The 21,272-nt window shown below is 53.9% G+C and overlaps 1 protein-coding gene across 8 annotated transcripts in view; it reads left to right on the top strand.

The window, feature by feature from the left end:
* Positions 1 to 21,272, top strand: part of LOC146811006 (uncharacterized) — a 1,023,327-nt gene that overhangs the window by 594,138 nt on the left and 407,917 nt on the right. For all 8 annotated transcript variants that reach the window (XR_014965769.1, XR_014965768.1, XM_085614480.1 and 5 more), the window contains one exon: positions 20,915 to 21,031. Coding sequence is in view for 6 of the 8 variants with exons in the window: in XM_085614480.1 (XP_085470606.1) it covers positions 20,915 to 21,031 (117 nt within the window). In the remaining 2 variants the exon portion in view is untranslated. The remainder of the gene's footprint in view (positions 1 to 20,914; positions 21,032 to 21,272) is intronic.

The raw sequence follows: 21,272 nt of genomic DNA, 5'->3' as shown, positions 1-21,272 counted from the left end.
TCAAAGGGGTAATAAAACATGCTCCAGAGGTATTTAAAGACCCAGTCAGGGCTAGGGTCCTAAACCCACGGATAGAGAAAAAGTATAACGCTGCCCCTACAGATCCTGCCTACATCAAAGGGCCAGCGCCACTGGATTCCCTAGTGGTATCCACCGCAAGAAAGAGATCAAATTCCCAGGCGAAGCACCACCACCTGACAAGGAATCAAAGCTCCTGGACCCATCAGGTAAACGCAGTGCGTCACAGGCAGCTAACATATGGCGTATCGCCAACACTCAAGCGCTATTGGCCAGATACGACAGGGCACATTATGATGAGCTAGAAACCATCATGCACCATCTCCCAGAAAATTATAAAAATAGGGCCAATGAACTAATCCAAGAGGGTAAGACCATAACCAATACCTCTATACGCTGTGCCTTAGACGCAGCAGACACAGCTTCCAGGGCCATTAACACCAGTGTCCTGCTCCGTCGACACGCTTGGCTGAGAGTGTCCGGCTTTAAACCCGAGGTACAAGCCTCTATATTAAATCACCCGTTCTATCAGGAACATTTATTCGGGCCAAAGATAGATGAGGTCCTCGAGAAGATGAAAAAAGATACAGATACGGCGAAATCTATGGGAGCCCTACAGTCGCACCCTCCTAGACGTGCCTTTTGCCGCTCTTCCTTTTGTGGCACGGGCAGAGGCTACTCCTCAGATAGCGCATCCACGTCCTACAAATCCCCTCCTCAGTCCACCTTCACAAAAGATTATCAAAGAGGCAGATATAGAGGAAATAACAATAAAGGCAGAGGCAAAACAAATACTGCCCGCTCTACCACACCGCCTACCCAATGACTTCCCCCTGCTCCCCCCAGACCATCCCACTCCGGTCGGGGGCAGACTACAAAATTTCCTTCACGTCTGGGAGTCCATCACATCAGACCAGTGGGTGATCCAAAATATTCGTTCAGGGTACTGCCTAGAACTCACATCTACCCCCCCAACATTCCACCCAGGCAACGCCCAATGTCACAAGAACATTCTACGTTACTAAAGCAGGAGGTGATTTCCCTCCTACAAAAACACGCAATAGAACAGGTCCCCCACAATCAGCAAAATGTAGGGGTCTACTCCCTATATTTTCTAATACCAAAGAGAGACGAGACTCTACGACCCATCTTAGATCTCCGACCTCTAAACACATACATACATTCGGACCATTTTCACATGGTAACACTTCAGCAGGTACTTCCGCTCCTCTCCCAGGACGACTTTCTCACCACACTGGACTTGAAAGACGCGTACTTTCAGATTCCGGTACACCATGCCCACAGAAAGTACCTCAGATTCGTAGTGGACGGGCAACACTACCAGTTCAAGGTGCTCCCATTCGGGGTCACAACAGCACCACGGGTATTCACCAAGTGCCTAGCGGTAGTGGCGGCACACCTCAGAAGACAGCACATTCACGTCTTCCCGTATCTGGACGACTGGCTGATAAATGTCGCGTCCTACAACCAATGTGTACACCACACTGCCACTACAATCCAGCTACTTCACCAACTAGGCTTCACTGTGAACCACCAAAAGTCCCAGCTAACGCCATCCCACATAAAGCAATACCTCGGTGCCACCATAGAAACCTCAAAAGCCATTGCCTACCCCAATCCGGCAAGGATCGCAAGCATTCAAGCTTTGCGTCAAAAATTCATACTTCAACACTCCCTCCCAGCAAGAGTGTTTATGCAACTGATAGGGATGATGGCCATTTGCATTTTTATAGTACCTCATGCAAGACTCCAGATGCGTCCACTCCAAGAGTGCTTAGCGCGCCAATGGAACCAGGCCCAGGGGCAACTGACAGATCTGGTGTTGGTAGACGGTCGCACCCATCGCTCTCTGCAGTGGTGGAACACCACGAATCTTTCCAGAGGTCGACAGTTCCTGGACCCGGTTTCACAAATAATCCTGACAACAGACGTGTTGGAGCCGGCCTCGTGGCGTGGTCCTGTTCCCCCTCGCCAAGCCGCACGAGGTCCCCTGCACCTCGGGGCTCCTCCATTTTGGATTGTACGTGACTCTACGCGCCAGCCTACGTGACCCCGCTCAACCCGGCCTCGGCCCTGGCAAGCCCCGACATCCAGGCACCAACAACTGGCCAGGGGGTACCACGTGAACACTTCCCCACTCCCGGCGGAGGGCAGTATCGATGGGACCCCCAACCGTCCTCCCACACCTAGGTACGATCGCCCCACAGCTCTCCTGGGCCTGGCGCCTCTCCCGCTGGGCATCTGGCCTCTCCCAGCCCGGCCTCTCCGCCCCCTCGGGCGCATGGGTCCGGACATTAAAGGGCTCCAGACCTATATCTGGGGCGACCCTGCAACAGGACAGCAGTTGTATCCCGGAGTCGAGAGCCCTGCTGATTGAATCGCGGCCGACCCAACGGAGAAGAACTCTTGCTTGAGACTCTACCACGAGCCCTGCTGACTGCGTCGCGGCTCCACCTTATTGAGGTCACGAAGCCTCACGGAACATCGGAGCCCTGCTGACGCTGTCACGGCCCAACCTCGCTGAAACTTCCCTCGGAGCCCTGCTGACGTCGTCGCGGCTCGAGCTGGACCAAGACACTGTAAGAGCCCTGCTGACCTGGTCGCGGCTCAAACTCTACGGACTGAACACCAGAGCCCTGCTGACGCCGTCGCGGCTCGACCCCTCCGAGATCCGGAGGCCCTCCAGCGTGGGGATAAGAACTGGGCCCCAGGTACCCTCGTACCAAGCTGCTGCTAAAGACTGTCCCGCTACCCCGTCCCTACCAAAGACTTTGAGACTCTGGTGGATCCCTCGATCCCCTCTTGTAAATATTGATAATCGTAACTTCATAAGGGCTGATAAAGAACTGCTCGTCTTGCTGAATCCCCTTGAGTCCTGTGTGGTGGTGTTACTGTGCTAGTACGTTATAGGAGAAGGACCTCCCCCCGGAGGCTTCTCAGCAGCGCTCGGCTACTTCGTGCCGTGTGGGGGCCCCTCTGGGTGGTCTCTCCGACCCCCCCCCCCCCCCATCTGAGGCCCGCCTTCCAACATTTGGTGGCCAGCGACGGGATCCAAGCCGAACTCAGTTCGTACAAGCAAGTAACCCACTCGCCATCCATCCAGACGAACAGAGACCATGAGCAACCAGGAAACCACCGCGACCATGGAGTTCCAACCAGAACGGTTGGAAGAGTATACTCACAAAGAGTTAAAACAGTTCTGCAAAGACAAGGGCATTGCAACCACCGGCCTAGGTACCAAGGAAGAGATGCAGAAAGCCCTGAGAACCTGGATAGAGTCCGAGGCGGACCCCTCCCAGAACGAAGGGCCCATGCCCCTAAATGCAGCCACACCACCCGCGCCGACCCCGGCGAACGGAGGGAGAGACAGCCTGGGAACCGGCCTCTCCGTGGAGGAAATACAAGAGCGGGAGAAGGTCCGGACCCACGAACTAGAGCTTGCACGACTTCGGCTGGACGGCGAACTCCGGCTGGCCGAAAAGAAAATGGCCCTAGAACAGCTACGGCTGCAGGAAGAGATAGAGGAGAAAAAGCGGCATCGAGAATTGGAAGAAAAAAGGTTGACCCTTGAACACGAACGGGGCCTCAAAGAACTCGAACTCAAGGCCCAGAAGGGGGAGACCGGCACCCCCAGTAATAGAGACGCTCCACCCCCCGCCGAAGCCAAGGTGCATATCCCCAAAGATGTCGTCAAAGAATACTATAAAAACGACGACATCCAGCAGTGGTTCAAGGCGTACGAGGTGGCCATGACCTCCCATCGGGTGCCCTGGAAGGATTGGGGTGCTGGCCTGTGGGGGCGGTTCCTTAGCGAGGGCCGACACACCCTGCTCCAGCTACCAGAAGATGTGGTGACCTCCTACGACCATATGAAGGAGGCCCTGCTCACCCGCTACGGACTAACCGCGGAAATGTACCACCAGCGTTTCAGAGACTGCAAAAAAATCCCCGGTACCACGTGGGTAGAATATGTGGACTTCTTCAGCAGGGCCCTAGAAGGATGGATCAAGGGTAGCAAGGTCACCACCTACGGGCAGCTGGTCGACCTCATTATTTGGGAACACCTCTCCAACAACTGCTTCATGGAGCTAAGACAACACATCCTCGACAGCAAGCTGACCGAACCGCGGAAGCTCGCTGCCGAGGCCGATCGATGGGTCAACACCTGAGTCCCCCGGAACTCGATGGGGGAGTACCAGAGAAACACCACCGGACCTCCCCGCCAGCGCGGTGGAGGAGGAGGGTCGAACCGGAATCGGGACATCCCCGCCGGGCCACCCCGAAGTCCGCCTCGAGGGCCCGCCTCAGCAACACCTCTCCCCGAACCTGGCCCGAAGAGGGACGGCACCAGCCCGGACCGGACCCCGGCCCTCGATAACCTGCTACGGCTGCCAACAAACCGGACACTATGCCAGCGACCCGGCCTGCCCCATGAACCGAAGAAGTGGGGCCGGCGGGCCCCCGCCCCGAGAGCTGGCGGCTGCCGCCCTGGGGGAAGGGGAGGAAGAAGAAGAACCCTTTGACGGAGGAACCACTCAGTGGGAGCCGGCGGCCATGTCCCTGGTCTGCCTGGGCAGCCGAGAAATGGTGCCCCGAACACCCATCCCGAGCAACACCCAGAAGTACCAACAGTGGGTCACTATCAATGGACGACGGGCCGAGGCCCTCCGTGACACCGGAACCAGTGTCACCGCTGTCCGCTGCCACCTGGTGACCCCCGAACAGATCCTGCCCAATGTACTATGCCCCGTCCGGACGGCCGACAACAGCGAAAGCATGTGCCAGATGGCCCAGGTCCCCTTCGAATGGGGAGGGGTGACGGGCATACTAAAGGTGACTGTCCGCGACGACGCCCCGGTGGACTGCCTCCTGGGGAACGACCTAGAGAGTTCTCCCTGGGCTCAGGTGGAGCGGCGAGAGCACCTCCGAATGTTGGGGCTACCCGAATGGGCCTGCGCCACTACCCGGTCCATGGCCACCCAGGCCCCACGCTCGCCCATAGCATCCGGGCCCGAGGGGCCCGCGCCACCACCCGCCTCCAGCGAGGGAGAAGCGGACGCTGATACCGGACCCCTCAGCCTGGTCAAGGCGGGCTGGGAGATGAAGCCCCAAGATGCCCCTCCCGACGTCTACCGATACCTCCTGACTCTACGAAACCAGACCCGCAGGTTCCGAGCCCTGGCCGAAGCCAACCTCGAGGCCAGCCAGGAGGACATGAAGCGATGGTATGATCAGAACGCCTCTACCATTGAGTTTGAGCCAGGCCAGCAAGTCTGGGTCATGGCACCGGTTGACCCCTGCGCCCTCCAGGACAAATGGACTGGGCCCTTCAAGGTGGTGGAGAAGAAGAGCCCCGTCACCTACCTAATCGACCTAGAGTCCCCCCGGAACCCCCTCCGGGTCCTACATGCTAACCGGCTCAAACCCCACTTTGCCCGGACCGAACTGAGCCTGCTACTGGCAACCGACGATGGGGGCGAAGACGACTCCGAGCCCCTACCCGGATCAGCGACCACGATGGGTCCATCGAAGGCGTCCAACTCGCCTCCTCCCTGACCGCGGAACAGCGCCACGACTGTCAGCAGCTGTTGCAGCCCTTTGCAGCCCTCTTCTCCCTCACTCCGGGGGTGACCCCATGGTGCGTCCACGACGTCGACACTGGGGACAGTCCCCCCATGCGACACCGAGCCTACAGGGTACCCGACCGGGTGCGGGCCTGCATCCAGGGCGAGGTGGCAAAGATGCTGGCCCTCGGGGTCATCGAGCCCTCCGACAGCCCGTGGGCCAGTCCCGTTGTCCTGGTACCGAAGGCCGCCGCCCCAGGCAATCCCCCGGAGCTACGATTTTGTGTGGACTACCGGGGTCTGAATGCTGTTACCAAGACCGATGCCCGTCCCCTTCCCCGGGCCGACGAGCTCATCGACCGTTTAGGAGCAGCCTGCTACCTGAGTAATTTTGACCTCACCGCCGGGTACTGGCAGATCCAGCTCACCCCCGGCGCCCGAGAGAGATCCGCTTTCTCCACCCCTGATGGGCACTACCACTTTCGGGTGATGCCCTTCGGCATGAAGAACGCCCCGGCCACCTTCCAGAGACTGGTGAACAAGGTTCTGGCCGGGCTAGAGGCCTTCAGCGCGGCTTATTTGGATGACATTGCCGTGTACAGCAACCACTGGGCTGAGCACCTGGGGCACCTCAAGGCAGTCCTGGCCGCCCTCCAAAGGGCCTGGCTCACGATCAAGGCCAGCAAGTGCCAGATAGGTCAAGGATCGGTGACCTATCTGGGCCATCAGGTGGGGAGCGGTCAGGTGGCTCCCCTCCAACCAAAAGTTGAGGCCATCCAGGCCTGGGAACCCCCCACCACCCAGACAGCTGTCCGGGCCTTCCTGGGCCTCACCGGGTACTACCGGCGATTCATCAAAGACTATGGGAGCATTGTTGGCCCCCTCACAGAGCTCACGTCCAAGAAGCAGCCCAAGAAGGTGCACTGGACACCCCGCTGCCAGTCGGCCTTCGAGACTCTCAAAACGGCAATGTGCACTGCCCCCGTGCTACAGACCCCTGACTACAGCAAGGAGTTCGTTGTGCAGACGGACGCCTCCGAATATGGAATTGGGGCCGTCCTGTCCCAGGCCAACGCGGAGGGACTCGACAGACCCGTGGCCTTCATCAGCCGACGGCTATTGCCCCGGGAACAGCGGTGGAGCACCATCGAGCGAGAGGCCTTTGCTGTCGTGTGGGCCCTCAAGAAGCTCCGGCCCTATCTCTTCGGCACCCACTTCCGGGTTCAAACCGACCACCGGCCCTTGCGGTGGTTAATGCAGATGAGAGGCGAGAACCCCAAGCTGCTGCGGTGGTCCATCTCGCTGCAAGGTATGGACTTTTCCGTCGAACACTGGCCCGGCAATGACCACGCCAACGCCGATGGCCTATCCCGCTTCTTCCGCCTCGACGAGGAGAATCCCCAAGGAGATGGGTGACTCTACCTGCCTTCAGCTGGGGGGGACGCTTGTTGGAGCCGGCCCCGTGGCGTGGTCCTGTTCCCCCTCGCCAAGCCGCACGAGGTCCCCTGCACCTCGGGGCTCCTCCATTTTGGATTGTACGCCCTGGCAAGCCCCCGACATCCAGGCACCAACAACTGGCCAGGGGGTACCACGTGAACACTTCCCCACTCCCGGCGGAGGGCAGTATCGATGGGACCCCCAACCGTCCTCCCACACCTAGGTACGATCGCCCCACAGCTCTCCTGGGCCTGGCGCCTCTCCCGCTGGGCGTCTGGCCTCTCCACCCCCTCGGGCGCAAGGGTCCGGACATCAAAGGGCTCCAGACCTATATCTGGGGCGAACCTGCAACAGGACAGCAGTTGTATCCCGGAGTCGAGAGCCCTGCTGATTGAATCGCGGCCGACCCAACGGAGAAGAACTCTTGCTTGAGACTCTACCACGAGCCCTGCTGACTGCGTCGCGGCTCCACCTTATTGAGGTCACGAAGCCTCACGGAACATCGGAGCCCTGCTGACGCTGTCGCGGCCCAACCTCGCTGAAACCTCCCTCGGAGCCCTGCTGACGTCGTCGCGGCTCGAGCTGAACCAAGACACTGTAAGGGCCCTGCTGACCTGGTCGCGGCTCGAACTCTACGGACTGAACACCAGAGCCCTGCTGACGCCGTCGCGGCTCGACCCCTCCGAGATCCGGAGGCCCTCCAGCGTGGGGATAAGAACTGGGCCCCAGGTACCCTCGTACCAAGCTGCTGCTAAAGACTGTCCCGCTACCCCGTCCCTACCAAAGACTTTGAGACTCTGGTGGATCCCTCGATCCCCCCTTGTAAATATTGATAATCGTAACTTCATAATGGCTGATAAAGAACTGCTCGTCTTGCTGAATCCCCTTGAGTCCTGTGTGGTGGTGTTACTGTGCTAGTACGTTATAGGAGAAGGACCTCCCCCCGGAGACTTCTCAGCAGCGCTCGGCTACTTCGTGCCGTGTGGGGGCCCCTCTGGGTGGTCTCTCCGACACCCCCCCCCCGAGGCCCGCCTTCCAACAAGACGCATCGCTCTCCGGCTGGGGAGCTCATCTACTACACCTCACAGTGCAAGGCACATGGACGCCGCAACAAAAGTTACTCCACATCAATCATCTGGAGCTACTGGCAATCTTTCTAGCCCTAAAATCCTTTCACACACAGATTTTAGGCAAGGCAGTCCTTATCCGCACGGACAACATGACCGCCATGTACTACATCCAGAAACAAGGCGGCACACACTCTCCACAGCTCTCTCAACTAGCACAGAGCATATGGAGATGGGCAATTCCACACAAAATCTTTCTCCTAGCCCAACATGTCCCAGGAGTCCAGAACACCATGTCAGATCTGCTCAGCAGACAGACGCTGCAGATCCACAAGTGGGAACTTCACCCACAAGTTCTTCACCCGTTCTTTCAAATGTGGGGACATCCACAAATATACCTATTCGCCACCCACGAAAACAAAAAATGCCCAAGCTTCGCCGCCAGATACCCACACCCATTGTCCAAAGGCAATGCGATATGGATGAACTGGTCAGGCAAATTTGCATACGCCTTTCCACCTCTCCCACTAATTCCATTAGTGGTGCGAAAGCTACAACAGCACTCCCTCACACTCATTCTAGTAGCTCCAACATGGGCCAGACAACCATGGTACACCACGTTGCTGGAACTCTCAGTAGTGCCACACCAAAAATTACACCTCTCACCATGCCTCCTAACCCAGAACCATGGAGAGATCAGACACCCGGACCCAACTCAGCTCAACCTTGCGATCTGGCTCCTGAAATCCTAGAGTTAGGATATCTTAACCTTCCCCCCGATTGTATGAATGTTATCAGAGAAGCTAGACGTCCTACCACTAGAGCCTGCTACGCTGCCAAGTGGAAAAGATTTGTTGTTTACTGCCATCACAACACAATCAGCCCTCTAGACGCATTCATACAGCACATCATATGCTACTTACTACACCTACAAAGATGTAACCTAGCATATACATCCATTCGGCTACACCTCGCAGCAATTGCTGCTTACTTACAAAACAGACAGCACCTGTCACTTTTCAGAGTGCCTGCCATTAAAGCCTTTATGGAAGGCCTAAAACGAATAATTCCCCCCAGAGTGCCACCCTCACCTGTGTGGAACTTAAATATAGTGCTCACAAGGCTAATGGGACCACCTTTCGAACCCTTTCATAAATGCAAACTGCAATTCCTCACATGGAAAACAGCTTTCCTTGTAGCCATCACCTCCCTTAGGAGGGTCGGTGAAATACAAGCACTTACTATACAAGAACCTTTTCTCCAAATGCACCCGAACAAGGTTCTCCTACGTACCAACCCAAAATTCCTACCCAAGGTCATCTCACCCTTTCATCTAAACCAATCGGTAGAACTACCGTTTTTTTTCTCGCAACCTCAAACTGTTGCAGAAAGGGCTCTACACATACTGGATGTTAAGAGTCTTGCTTTACTATATCCAGAGAACACAACCTTTCAGGAAGACAAAGCAGTTGTTTGTCTCTTTCTCCCCACCTCATAAAGGCAACCCCATCTCTAAATCAGGGATAGCTAGGTGGATTGTAAAATGCATACAGATTTGCTACCACAAAGCAAAACGCACTCTATCTGTTCCCCCTAAAGCCCACTCTACAAGAAAGATAGGGGCTTCTATGGCTTTTCTAGGGAACATCCCATTCTCATCCAGGGGATACTCATCAAAGTCATAATCTATGAATAATCCCCGCCCATGTGCGGGATCCCGGAGCATATAGAAAATACATATATATACATATATATATACATATGTGAAAACATATAAATGCAGCCTAATAATGTTCAAAACATGGCAATGCTGTAAATTACATATTTTTGCATAGTAGTGCCCCCGTAACCCGTAAGGAAAAAAGGAAGCATCAGGCAAATTATAACACAGCACTGCTTTATTGCCATAAAGCAACATGTAATTGTAGGCATTCGCCAGTAGGCTGCAGTAGAGTATCAAGAAACCAAGAAAACTGACACCCTGCCTTTAAGGCATTAGAGTAGGGGGACCGTGCCTTTAAGGCCTGCCTGTGACCCCCTGCTCCCATGATGCACTACAGGTGGCAGTTGGGCCAGTTCTTTTTTCCGGCTCCTTCTGTGAGGATCCTGGAGCTTGAGCTCTTCAGTTTTTTGACTGAAATTTTGAATTACAGCTTTTTCAAGCTTTTTTCGACGTTTTCTGGTTTTTAAGGGCTGATTCTGCTGGTTTCCAGTGAATTTTCCAATTTTTTCCAGTCAGAATGTCTCCTTTATTTAGGAAATGCCCTTCTTGTGGTAATAAAATGGCACTGGCGGATCCACACTCGGTGTGTATTGTGTGTTTACCATCAAAACACGATCCTGACCAGTGTCCCCACTGCCAGAAGTTCTCAAAGCGCACTCTGAGGGACAGACAGCGCATTAAACTGCATGCAAGACTGGAGAAGGAACGAAGCCGTCGTGAAGGCGAGCATTCCTCATCAAGACCACCTTCTTCAGCTACGCAAGTACAGAAACGGCGACATACCAGCTCCTCGGGCTCCAAGAAGACCAGGAGTCCAAGAGGTTCGACGTCGAGGATGCCGGCGAAAAGGCAGAGAACTTCGGCGTCGAGGGATTCATCCCACCATCAAGAGTCTCCGCCGCGCAAAAGTAAGTCGGCGTCGAGAGGCGGCCCTTCGGGCTCGAAGGCTGCTAGTCTAGTGACATCTGGACTGTCTCCATCGACGTCGAGGCTTCCGTCGACGTCGAGACACTCTCCGCCACCCTCGAGGGGGTCGACGTCGAGAGATGCGGCGACGTACATTCCGCCGCGAGTGGGCCGGTCGCCGTCGATGGTTACCCCCACTCGGCGACATAGAAGGTCGACGTCGAGATCGGCGTCAAGATCACCACGTCGACGTCGAGAGAGGTCGACGTCGAAGTCGCCCAGTCGACGTCGAGAGAGGTCGACGGCGAAGTCGCCCAGTCGACGTCGAGAGAGGTCGACGTCGCAGTCGCTTGGTCGACGTCGAGAGAGGTCGCCGTCGAAGTCGCCCAGTCGACGTCGAGAGAGGTCGACGTCGAAGACACGGCCGACGTCGAGGTCATCTAGCCGACGTCAGGTGCCAGAGAAGAGGAGATCGACGTTGTGGTCTCCGCGATCGGCGTCGAGACCGCCGTCGAGACCAGAACGGCATACCTCACACTTGCCGATGGTGACGCAGACGTCGTCGACGTCAAGGGATTCGACGTCGAGGGCGAAAACTGGACCGCCCGCGGAGAGGTCCCCAGGAGAACAGTCATAATCTCCGGGTCTGCACATCGTGCAAATATCTCCGGAAAGATCACCCGAGGCTCCAGAGCGCTTTGGACTGTCACCGCGCTGGTTACGAGATGTGGGCGCTGCCGCATGTCGGAGTCCGGGATCGGACTACTCCCGCATGTATTCCCCACCGCGCAGGAGTAAATCGCCTCCGAGGGATCCACGGCCAATTTCACCACGCCGGTCTCGTTCCAGGGACCGTCGCACCGCGCCAAAACGTCCAAGATCTCCGTCCAAGCGCAGATCAGGATCAAGGGCTCACCAAAGCGAACGCTCCCACAAGAGGCGACGCACCAGGTCGTCCACTGGGACTGCATCCACAAGATCCTCAGTCCGGGACTATTCTCCTACTTTTTCATCCACGCCTCCATCGCGAGTGTCCCCGGTGGATGACATTATAACTTTCTCGGACGTCCTGGGTAGAGGGGCGCAAAAGTTGAACATCGCACTGCACGCCCCTCAGGCACCCACTTCTGTGATCTTTGACACTTTACACCATCGGTCAGCTCCCAGACCTCTGCTCCCGTTGGTGCCAGGATTGTTAGAACCAGCGATGGCCACGTTCCTTACACCAGCTACAGTGGGCTCGGTCCCCTCGAGAATAGCAAAGAAGTACAAGGCTCCGACCGAGGACCCTTTATTCTTGAGGGCGGACCCGCCAGCGGATTCGGTGATAGTGGCGGCGGCCATGAAGTCTCACTCAGCCTCAATATCTGCTTCTGTCCCCCCTGAGAAGGACAGCAAGCTGATGGACTCCTACGGCAGGAGAATGTGCAACACATCTGCCGCGCACATGAAGGTCGCTAGCGCTTCAGCCCTGCTAGGGAGGTATGATCGTTCCCTATGGGATTCCCTGGCCAGATTCGTGGAGAGATTGCCTAGGGAGGACAGGCAGGACTTCACGGAGATCCTACATGAAGGCGGACTGGTGGCAAACCAAGTAATAAGCGCAGCGGCGGATGCATCAGACCTAGCCGCGCATGGCTACTCCCATGGCATCTGCTCCCGCCGTTCGGCCTGGCTCAGATTAACAGCCCTCAAACCAGATGCGCAGAAAAGGATTCTTAACCTGCCGTTTAATGGATCATCGCTATTTGGAGCTCATGCGGACGACCAAATGAGCAAGATGAAAACGGAATTGGACACTGTAAAGGCTGTGGGACTGGAAAAACGCAAAGAGTTCCGCAAGCGCTTTCGCCAGGGCGACAAACGTGCCTTTCACCAGCGCGTTCAAACGCCCCAATGGTCCTCTCAAAACCAACAGAGGTCCCAGTTTCAGCAAAGGGGCCGGGGCAGAGGAAGAGGAAATGCTAAACAGCAGCAGTCCTCTAACAAGCAACCTCCCAAGCAGTGAAAACTTACTTCCTCCGCACTCGTTCGCCACTCCGGTGGGAGGAAGTGTCACCGCTCACCATAGCGAACGCTCCCACAAGAGGCGACGCACCAGGTCGTCCACTGGGACTTCATCCACAAGATCCTCAGTCCGGGACTACTCTCCTACTTTTTCATCCACGCCTCCATCACGAGTGTCCCCGGTGGATGACATTATAACTTTCTCGGACGTCCTGGGTAGAGGGGCGCAGAAGTTGAACATCGCACTGCATGTCCCTCAGGCACCCACTTCTGTGATCTTTGATACTTTACACCATCGGTCAGCTCCCAGACCTCTGCTCCCGTTGGTGCCAGGATTGTTAGAACCAGCGATGGCCACGTTCCTTACACCGGCTACAGCGGGCTCGGTCCCCTCGAGAATAGCAAAGAAGTACAAGGCTCCGACCGAGGACCCTTTATTCTTGAGGGCGGACCCGCCAGCGGATTCGGTGATAGTGGCGGCGGCCATGAAGTCTCACTCAGCCTCAGTATCTGCTTCTGTCCCCCCTGAGAAGGACAGCAAGCTGATGGACTCCTACGGCAGGAGAATGTGCAACACCTCTGCCTCGCACATGAAGGTCGCTAGCACTTCAGCCCTGCTGGGGAGGTATGATCGTTCCCTATGGGATTCCCAGGCCAGATTCGTGGAGAAATTGCCTAGGGAGGACAGGCAGGACTTCACGGAGATCCTCCATGAAGGCGGACTGGTGGCCAACCAAGTAATAAGCGCAGCGGCGGATGCATCAGACCTAGCCGCGCATGGCTACTCCCATGGCATCTGCTCCCGCCGTTCGGCCTGGCTCAGATTAACGGGCCTCAAACCAGATGCGCAGAAAAGAATTCTTAACCTGCCGTTTAATGGATCATCGCTATTTGGAGCTCATGCGGACGACCAAATGAGCAAGATGAAAACGGAATTGGACACCGTAAAGGCTGTGGGACTGGAAAAACGCAAAGAGTTCCGCAAGCGCTTTCGCCAGGGCGACAAACGTGCCTTTCACCAGCGCGTTCAAACGCCCCAATGGTCCTCTCAAAACCAACAGAGGTCCCAGTTTTAGCAAAGGGGCCGGGGCAGAGGAAGAGGAAATGCTAAACAGCAGCAGTCCTCTAACAAGCAACCTCCCAAGCAGTGAAAACTTACTTCCTCCGCGCTCGTTCGCCACTCCGGTAGGAGGAAGTATCACCGCTCACCTGGCAGAGTGGAATACAATTACAAATGACAGATGGGTGCTGAGTATTGTAGAGCGTGGCTACTTGCTGAGGTTCAAATCTCCCCCTCCGCAGGTACCCCCACGGAAACAGCCACTCCCTCCCAGCCAAAACAAGCTTTTAAAGGACGAAGTTGCCACTCTCCTCTCCAAAAACGCCATAGAGGACGTTCCAAACAGGCAGAGAAATCAGGGAGTGTATTCCCGGTATTTTCTTGTTCAGAAAAGAGGAGTGATCGGAGACTACAGACCCATCCTCGATCTCCGCCTACTCAACAGATTTCTCAGAAGAGAAAAATTCAGGATGCTAGCACTGCACCAGATCTTCCCACATCTACACCAGGCTGACTGGATGTGTGCCATCGACTTACAGGATGCATACTTCCACATTCCTGTCTCAGCGAAACATCGGAAGTTTCTCAGATTTCGCATCTTTCGCCAACATTATCAATACAAGGTCCTGCCATTCGGCCTCAAGTCCGCGCCACGAACATTCTCAAAGTGCATGGCGGTGGTGGCTGCATTTCTCCGCAAACGGAAGATATTCGTCTATCCCTATCTAGACGACTGGCTCTTAAAAGTCATCTCTCGTTCTGCCTAAACCTTCTACACTCGTTGGGCCTTCAGGTCAACTACAGGAAGTCGATCCTCAATCCAACTCAGCGGATCCACTACCTGGGCGCCTCTCTAGACTCCTCAAGCGCAAGCGTGTGTCCTTCGGAGGAGAGGTTATCCTCCATGCTGCAAAAAAGCTGCACGCTTCTCAGCACGGAATATCCCACAGCCAGACAAGTGTCATCTCTCCTGGGATCCATGGCCTCGTGCATCTACATCGTGCCCAACGCACGTCTGCACATGCGTCCTCTGCAACAAGACCTAGAGGATCAGTGGTCGCAGAGGTCCGACCGCTGGGAAGATCACATTACCCTTCATCAAGCCGCCAAGGATTCCATCCGGTGGTGGATGAAGCGCTCCCATCTGCTTCACGGCGTCCCTTTCCATCAGGCGCCTCCGACACAGACAGTGGTCACAGACGCCTCCATGCAGGGCTGGGGGGCTCATATGAGCCGGCTTCAAGTACAAGGTCTCTGGTCCGCTACCGAACAGAGCTATCACATCAACTTCTTGGAGCTCCGAGCAGTCCATCTCGCTCTCAAGTCCCTGTACCCATCCCTGCAGACCGACTATGTTCAGGTTCAGACGGACAACACCACGACTATGTTCTATCTGAACAAGCAAGGAGGGACCAGATCACGGGTCCTGTCTCTGGAGGCCCAGTCAATCTGGAAATGGCTTCTGGCGAGAAACCTGACGATCGTCGCTGTTCACCTGCCAGGGACCCTGAACGTGCAGGCGGACGGCCTCAGCAGAGACTTCGTCGAAGCGCACGACTGGGTGCTCAACGAAGACGTCGCTCAAGACATCTTCCGCTTGTGGGGCATACCGGACATCGATCTGTTCGCAGACGCGGACAACAAGAAATGCCCCGTCTTCGCCTCCAGGTTCCCTCAACGAGGGTCGCAGGGGAACGCGCTTTTGATCAGCTGGTCGAGGACATTGCTTTACGCTTTTCCTCCTCTCCCTCTCATCCCGGCTGTGATTCAGAAGTTCTACAGGGCCAGAACTCGGATGATCCTAATAGCACCGGAGTGGCCCCGGCAGTGGTGGTACCCAGATCTACTCCAGCTGTCGGAGGTACCACAGAGGAGGTTGCCATGCCTGCCGAACTTGCTGACCAAGGACAAGGGGAGAGTGTTCCACCCCAATCTCCCCTCCCTCCGCTTGACGGCATGGCTCCTGAATTCATCCAGTACGGACATCTAGATCTTCCACCGGACTGTATGAGCATTCTTCGGGAGGCAAAGAGGCCCTCCACGAGGAAGTTGTATGGCTTTAAATGGAAAAGATTCTGCTTCTGGTGTAGAGATAACGCCCTTGATCCGATCCGGGGTCAAGAACAGGTTATTCTCCCCTACTTACTGTACTTGGCGAAGTCTGGGTTAAAGTACTCGTCCATCAGAGTACACTTAGCGGCTATTACAGCCTATAGGAAGTCTCCTACCCAGACCTCATTCTTTCAGATGCCAGTGGTAAAGGATTTCTTAGAAGGGCTTAAGAAAGTTTACCCACCTGTAAGGTCTCCTTCCCCTTCCTGGGAGCTTAATATCGTTCTCTCTAAGCTGATGGGAGCTCCTTTTGAGCCGATTCATAAGGCCTCCTTGCAACATTTGACCTGAAAGGCTGCCTTCTTAGTAGCCATCACTTCGGCCCTTAGGGTTAGTGAAATTCAGGCCCTCTGCTGCAAGGAACCTTACACTGTGTTTCATACTAATAGGGTGGTGCTCCGTACTCATCCGAGCTTCCTGCCCAAGGTGGTTTCGGACTTCCATATTAATCAGGTGATCACGTTGCCCACCTTCTTTCCTCAGCCGACCACTCCCCCGGAGAGAGCTCTACACTCTCTTGACCTCCGGAGGGTTTTGAAATTCTATCTAGCTAAGACCCTTACTCTTAGAAAGTCAGACAGGCTCTTTGTTAACTATGGGCCCACTAATACCGGGCTGGCTGCGGCCAAGAGGTCTATCTCTAGATGGATTGTCTCTTGTATAGCTTTGGCTTACCAACTGTCCCACAAAGTTCTACAGGGTAAATCTAGAGCACACTCTACTCGAGGGAAAGCTTCTACTGTAGCACTCCTTCGCAACGTTCCCATGTCTGAGATCTGTAAAGCGGCTACATGGCGCTCAGTCCATACTTTTACGCGCCATTACTGCCTAGATTCAGACGCGCAGGCCAACGCCCAGGTGGGGCAGGCTTCTCTGAGGAACCTGTTTGCATAACTGTAAATGCAAAATGTGTTTTGCTGTTTGTTTTTTAACTGTTGTTTGCTCGTCCGTGAGATTTTGGGTATGGACTTGCTACTCTATTCATAGATTATGACTATTGATGAGTATCCCCTGGATGAGAAGGATTAGTTACTTACCTGTAATCCTAGTTCTCATCCAGGGGTATACTCATCAAAGTCATAAGCGACCCACCCACCTCCCCGGACGAGCAATGTTTTCTCTTTAAATAAGTAATGTATGGAAGACAGATCTACTCAGGTGCGGAGGCACCGCCAAAAAGAACTGGCCCAACTGCCACCTGTAGTGCATCATGGGAGCAGGGGGTCACAGGCAGGCCTTAAACGCACGGTCCCCCTACTCTAATGCCTTAAAGGCAGGGTGTCAGTTTTCTTGGTTTCTTGATACTCTACTGCAGCCTACTGGCGAATGCCTACAATTACATGTTGCTTTATGGCAATAAAGCAGTGCTGTGTTATAATTTGCCTGATGCTTCCTTTTTTCCTTACGGGTTACGGGGGCACTACTATGCAAAAATATGTAATTTACAGCATTGCCATGTTTTGAACATTATTAGGCTGCATTTATATGTTTTCACATATGTATATATATATGTATATATATGTATTTTCTATATGCTCCGGGATCCCGCACATGGGCGGGGATTATTCATAGATTATGACTTTGATGAGTATACCCCTGGATGAGAACTAGGATTACAGGTAAGTAACTAATCCTTAGATGATATCTGCAAGGCAGCTACATGGTCAACACCGCACACTTTCACTAAACATTACTGTGTAGATGTGCAAACCAAGCAACAAGCTAGTGTGGGCCAGGCTGTACTAAAAACACTTTTTCAAACCACTGCAACAGATACCGGTGGTCGCCGCTAAGGTTGGGAACTGCTATATAGTCTATGCAAAAGTGTGTAATCTGCAGCTCATATGCCTCGAATGGAATATGCTACTTACCAGTATGCATCTGTTCTTGGCATGTAGAGCTGTAGAGCTGCAGATCTACACACGCCCACCCGCCTCCCCGGCTACCTGTATCTGTTCCGGTCTATCTTATTTAGATACAACACACATGGGTTTCTTCACTGTTATTACTACGCTCCATCTTTCCCTGTTGGCGAAAAACTATCTGAGGATGGAGCCAAAGCCTATGCGCAATACGAACCAAGGGAGGAGTCACCGACCTCGTGACTTCCAAAGACTTTCCAAGAGGAAAAACAAACTGCAAACATCCGGGCCCAACACCAGATGGCGATCTATGCAAAAGTGTGTAGATCTGCAGCTCTACATGCCAAGAACAGATGCATACTGGTAAGTAGCATATTCCTTTCAGTTTATATATTATAAACAATAACACACAACTGGCATCAAATCAGTGTATGCAGGTAGATCGACGACCTTTTTAGCGGCACTTAGGACTACAGGCGGCATCAGGGAGGGAAAGTACTCCTGGGGAAAGGAAACTATAACATACAATTATAGCACCAAGAGGAAGGAACCGGGCATGGCACTGATACAGGCGGTGAACATCACTACGGTCGACCCTCTCGTTCCCCATCCGACCCAGACCCAACGGGCGTGTCCAACCCACTGCCCTCACTGTCAGTTGTGCCCTGTGGGGAGGGCTCCTCTTCTGCCAGCCCAGACGCACACATAACGCGCCAGGCCATTAAGTCGTCCTGTAGCTTCTCATCCCTCCGAGTGAGCTGCATGTGGGTTTCCTCGGCCAGGGACCACTCTCGGACATCTCTAAGCCAAGTGGGTATCTCCGGGGCCCTCTGCCCCATCTAAGTTATCGCCACCCTGCGCCTGGCTAGTACCAACATTAATTGTAGGAATTTATACGAGAGTTTCTTTTCTTGGGTTTCCGGACTAATGCAAGCAGACAATGCAGGGTTTTGAGCGCCATCCGAAGGCCTGTAGCTGCAACTATTCGCTCCACCACCCCCACCCAGAATTGTTTGATCAAAGGGCAGTCCCATGCTAAGTGTAGGAAGCCCGCTTTCTCAGCGCCACATCTAGGGCATCCATCTCCCCTCTCCCCAGAGATACGCTTCAGGGATACCGGGGTTAGGTAGGTGCTGTGTAAAAAATTAAAGTGCGTCAGTTTAAACCTTGCGTTGCATGAAACCGTACGCGTGAGGGAGCCTATGTGTGCCCATTGTCTCTGTCCAGCAGAATGCCGAGATCCGACTCCCAGGCAGCCCGGGATGGTGGCACCGGGGGGTTTGAATCCTGTTTCATGGCCTTGTACAGGAGAGAAATCAGTTTACGCCCCTTGCCGCAGAAAAAGGAGGATGTCCAAGGTGTGGGTCAGGGGCGGAGCGTCTGGGTACTGGGACCAGGTGACCTTCACCACATCCTGGAGTCCCCGGTAGTGTAGGAATTGTCCCCTTCCAAGGCCAAAAGTCTCTTCCGCCTGCTCGTAGGTAAGGAAGGTCTTGTTAGGGTAAAGGTCAGCCAGAACTTCGCAACCACCCTCCCTCCAAGATTGAAAAGACATATATTGCCCCATGTCGATGAAGGGGGCCAGTATCCAGTTCGGGAGCTCCCTATGAAAGGGTGCCCTCCGTAAGACCTTCTCAACAAACCGCTGCCATATACCGGCCGTGTGTCGCACAACATAGGGAAGGGACGTGTCCGCCCCCCTACCCTGCATCAGGGCGACCTGTAGTGTCTGGATGTCTACCCTACCAGAGAGGAGGCGTGTCTCCCAATTGTCTGTGTCTGTAAACCACCGGGTCGCATGTTGTAACTGGGCCGCGTAATAATATAGGTCGAAGCTTGGAGCTTCGAGGCCCCCCTCCTCGTAGCTGCGAACAACGGTGTGAAGAGCTGCCCTGCTGCGTCGGCCCGCCCATAGCAGGGACGTGAGTAACGTATTGAGAGTGCTGAAAACTCGTGGGGGGAGCGGACATAATGAGTTCTGGAGGACATATAACGTCCTAGGGAGCAATACCATTTTGGCAACGGCCAGCCGTCCCATCAACGAGAGTGGTAGAGAATTCCAAAAAGACACTGACCGCTGTAAGGACTTGATTATCCGATCCACATTCCGGGCTTACCACGCATACCTTTACTACGAAATTCGAAAAAAAACTTAGGATTTAAAAAGAGGGCTTGGAGGGGCACCCCCAAAAATAAAATATACAAAAAAAACACCTGATTCCGTCATTTAAAGAGAGATGTGGAGGCAATCCACGTCATTAGAGGAAACGGAAGGACACTTCCGCTTCCTCTTAACGATGTAGTAGAAGTCAACAACGAAGATCGAGGAGAGGTAAGGGGGAATGAGGGGGTGGTGTCGCGCAGGGTTAAATTTAAAGGGTAGATTTATAGTGCGATATCCTTTAACAAGAAAATGCCATTAACATGCAAAATATAACAACGAAAATCGTTGTAAAAGTATGTTAAAGGCATTTTCGTGGTAAAGGATATGTGTGGTGATGGCATTCGCGTTGTAACACATGCGTGGTAAAGGCATGGGTTACAACGGAATGCGTTGTAAAGTCATACATTCCACAGTCCTACACACCAGGACAGGTCAGGGTACAGTAAAACACTGGCACTCGTGAGCTCAGATGATGGCAGGAAGCTGGTCGTAGAATCAGTGCCCTCATAGATAAGAGGAGTGTCAGAATGAAGTACAATGATGCAGGTGCACTTGCGAGTACAATTTCTGGAGTGAGCGGTGGATGAGCAGTGCCCTCAACTATATGACTAGGTTTGAAATAGCACTGATAGCGTGGGGTACGTGCAACAGAGTATGCATCCACCAATATGCAGCGATGAGTAGTCCTCACATGAATAGCTTGTCAGAAAAGTGATGCCTGAGGGCCTTGAGCCGGGCAAAATGCTTTGAATTTAAATAACACTGCCATATAGAGCTCACAGTCATATCAAAGTGCAAGTTGTCTTAAACCCATATAAATAAAGAAAACACATGGCGCTTGACACCGTCAGGTAAAGGCAAAAGCTTGTAGAGTAAACACCACTGCGTGTTATAATTTAGTGTTACAGTGAAACGCAATGACGCCTATGTGTTTGGTTGACGCAACAAAATGTTGTTATATTTTGCTTTTCAGGAAGAGATCCGGGCATACTGGATAAAAATGAAAAAGCTTTGGTGGGAGCAAGATGCTGAAAATAATATCCCCTGCTGCTCTTGGTCGACTCCACCTTGGACAAAAAGACCAGTTAGGGTAAGGAAACTGATGCTATATTTTTTAACATTGTAGTGACGGGCTATGTAAGTTGTCTACATGGTGGGTGGAGTCTACATGCACATCAGTATGAATTTGAGGCATAAAGCTGTGAAGATTTCAATGTTGAGCGCTCGATTAAAGACAATGAATTTGCTCCGGTATAATAACGGATGGTGTAAGCCTTCTGCTCCCAATGTTCGACTTTCTGTTTTCCTCTTTTTAATTTGAAACATTCAAC

This window comes from Triturus cristatus, chromosome 7 (genome assembly GCF_964204655.1).
Source record: "Triturus cristatus chromosome 7, aTriCri1.1, whole genome shotgun sequence".
Classification (NCBI taxonomy): domain Eukaryota; kingdom Metazoa; phylum Chordata; class Amphibia; order Caudata; family Salamandridae; genus Triturus; species Triturus cristatus.
Note: the sequence above shows the minus strand (reverse complement) of the source record. Positions and strands in the feature narration are given on the sequence as shown.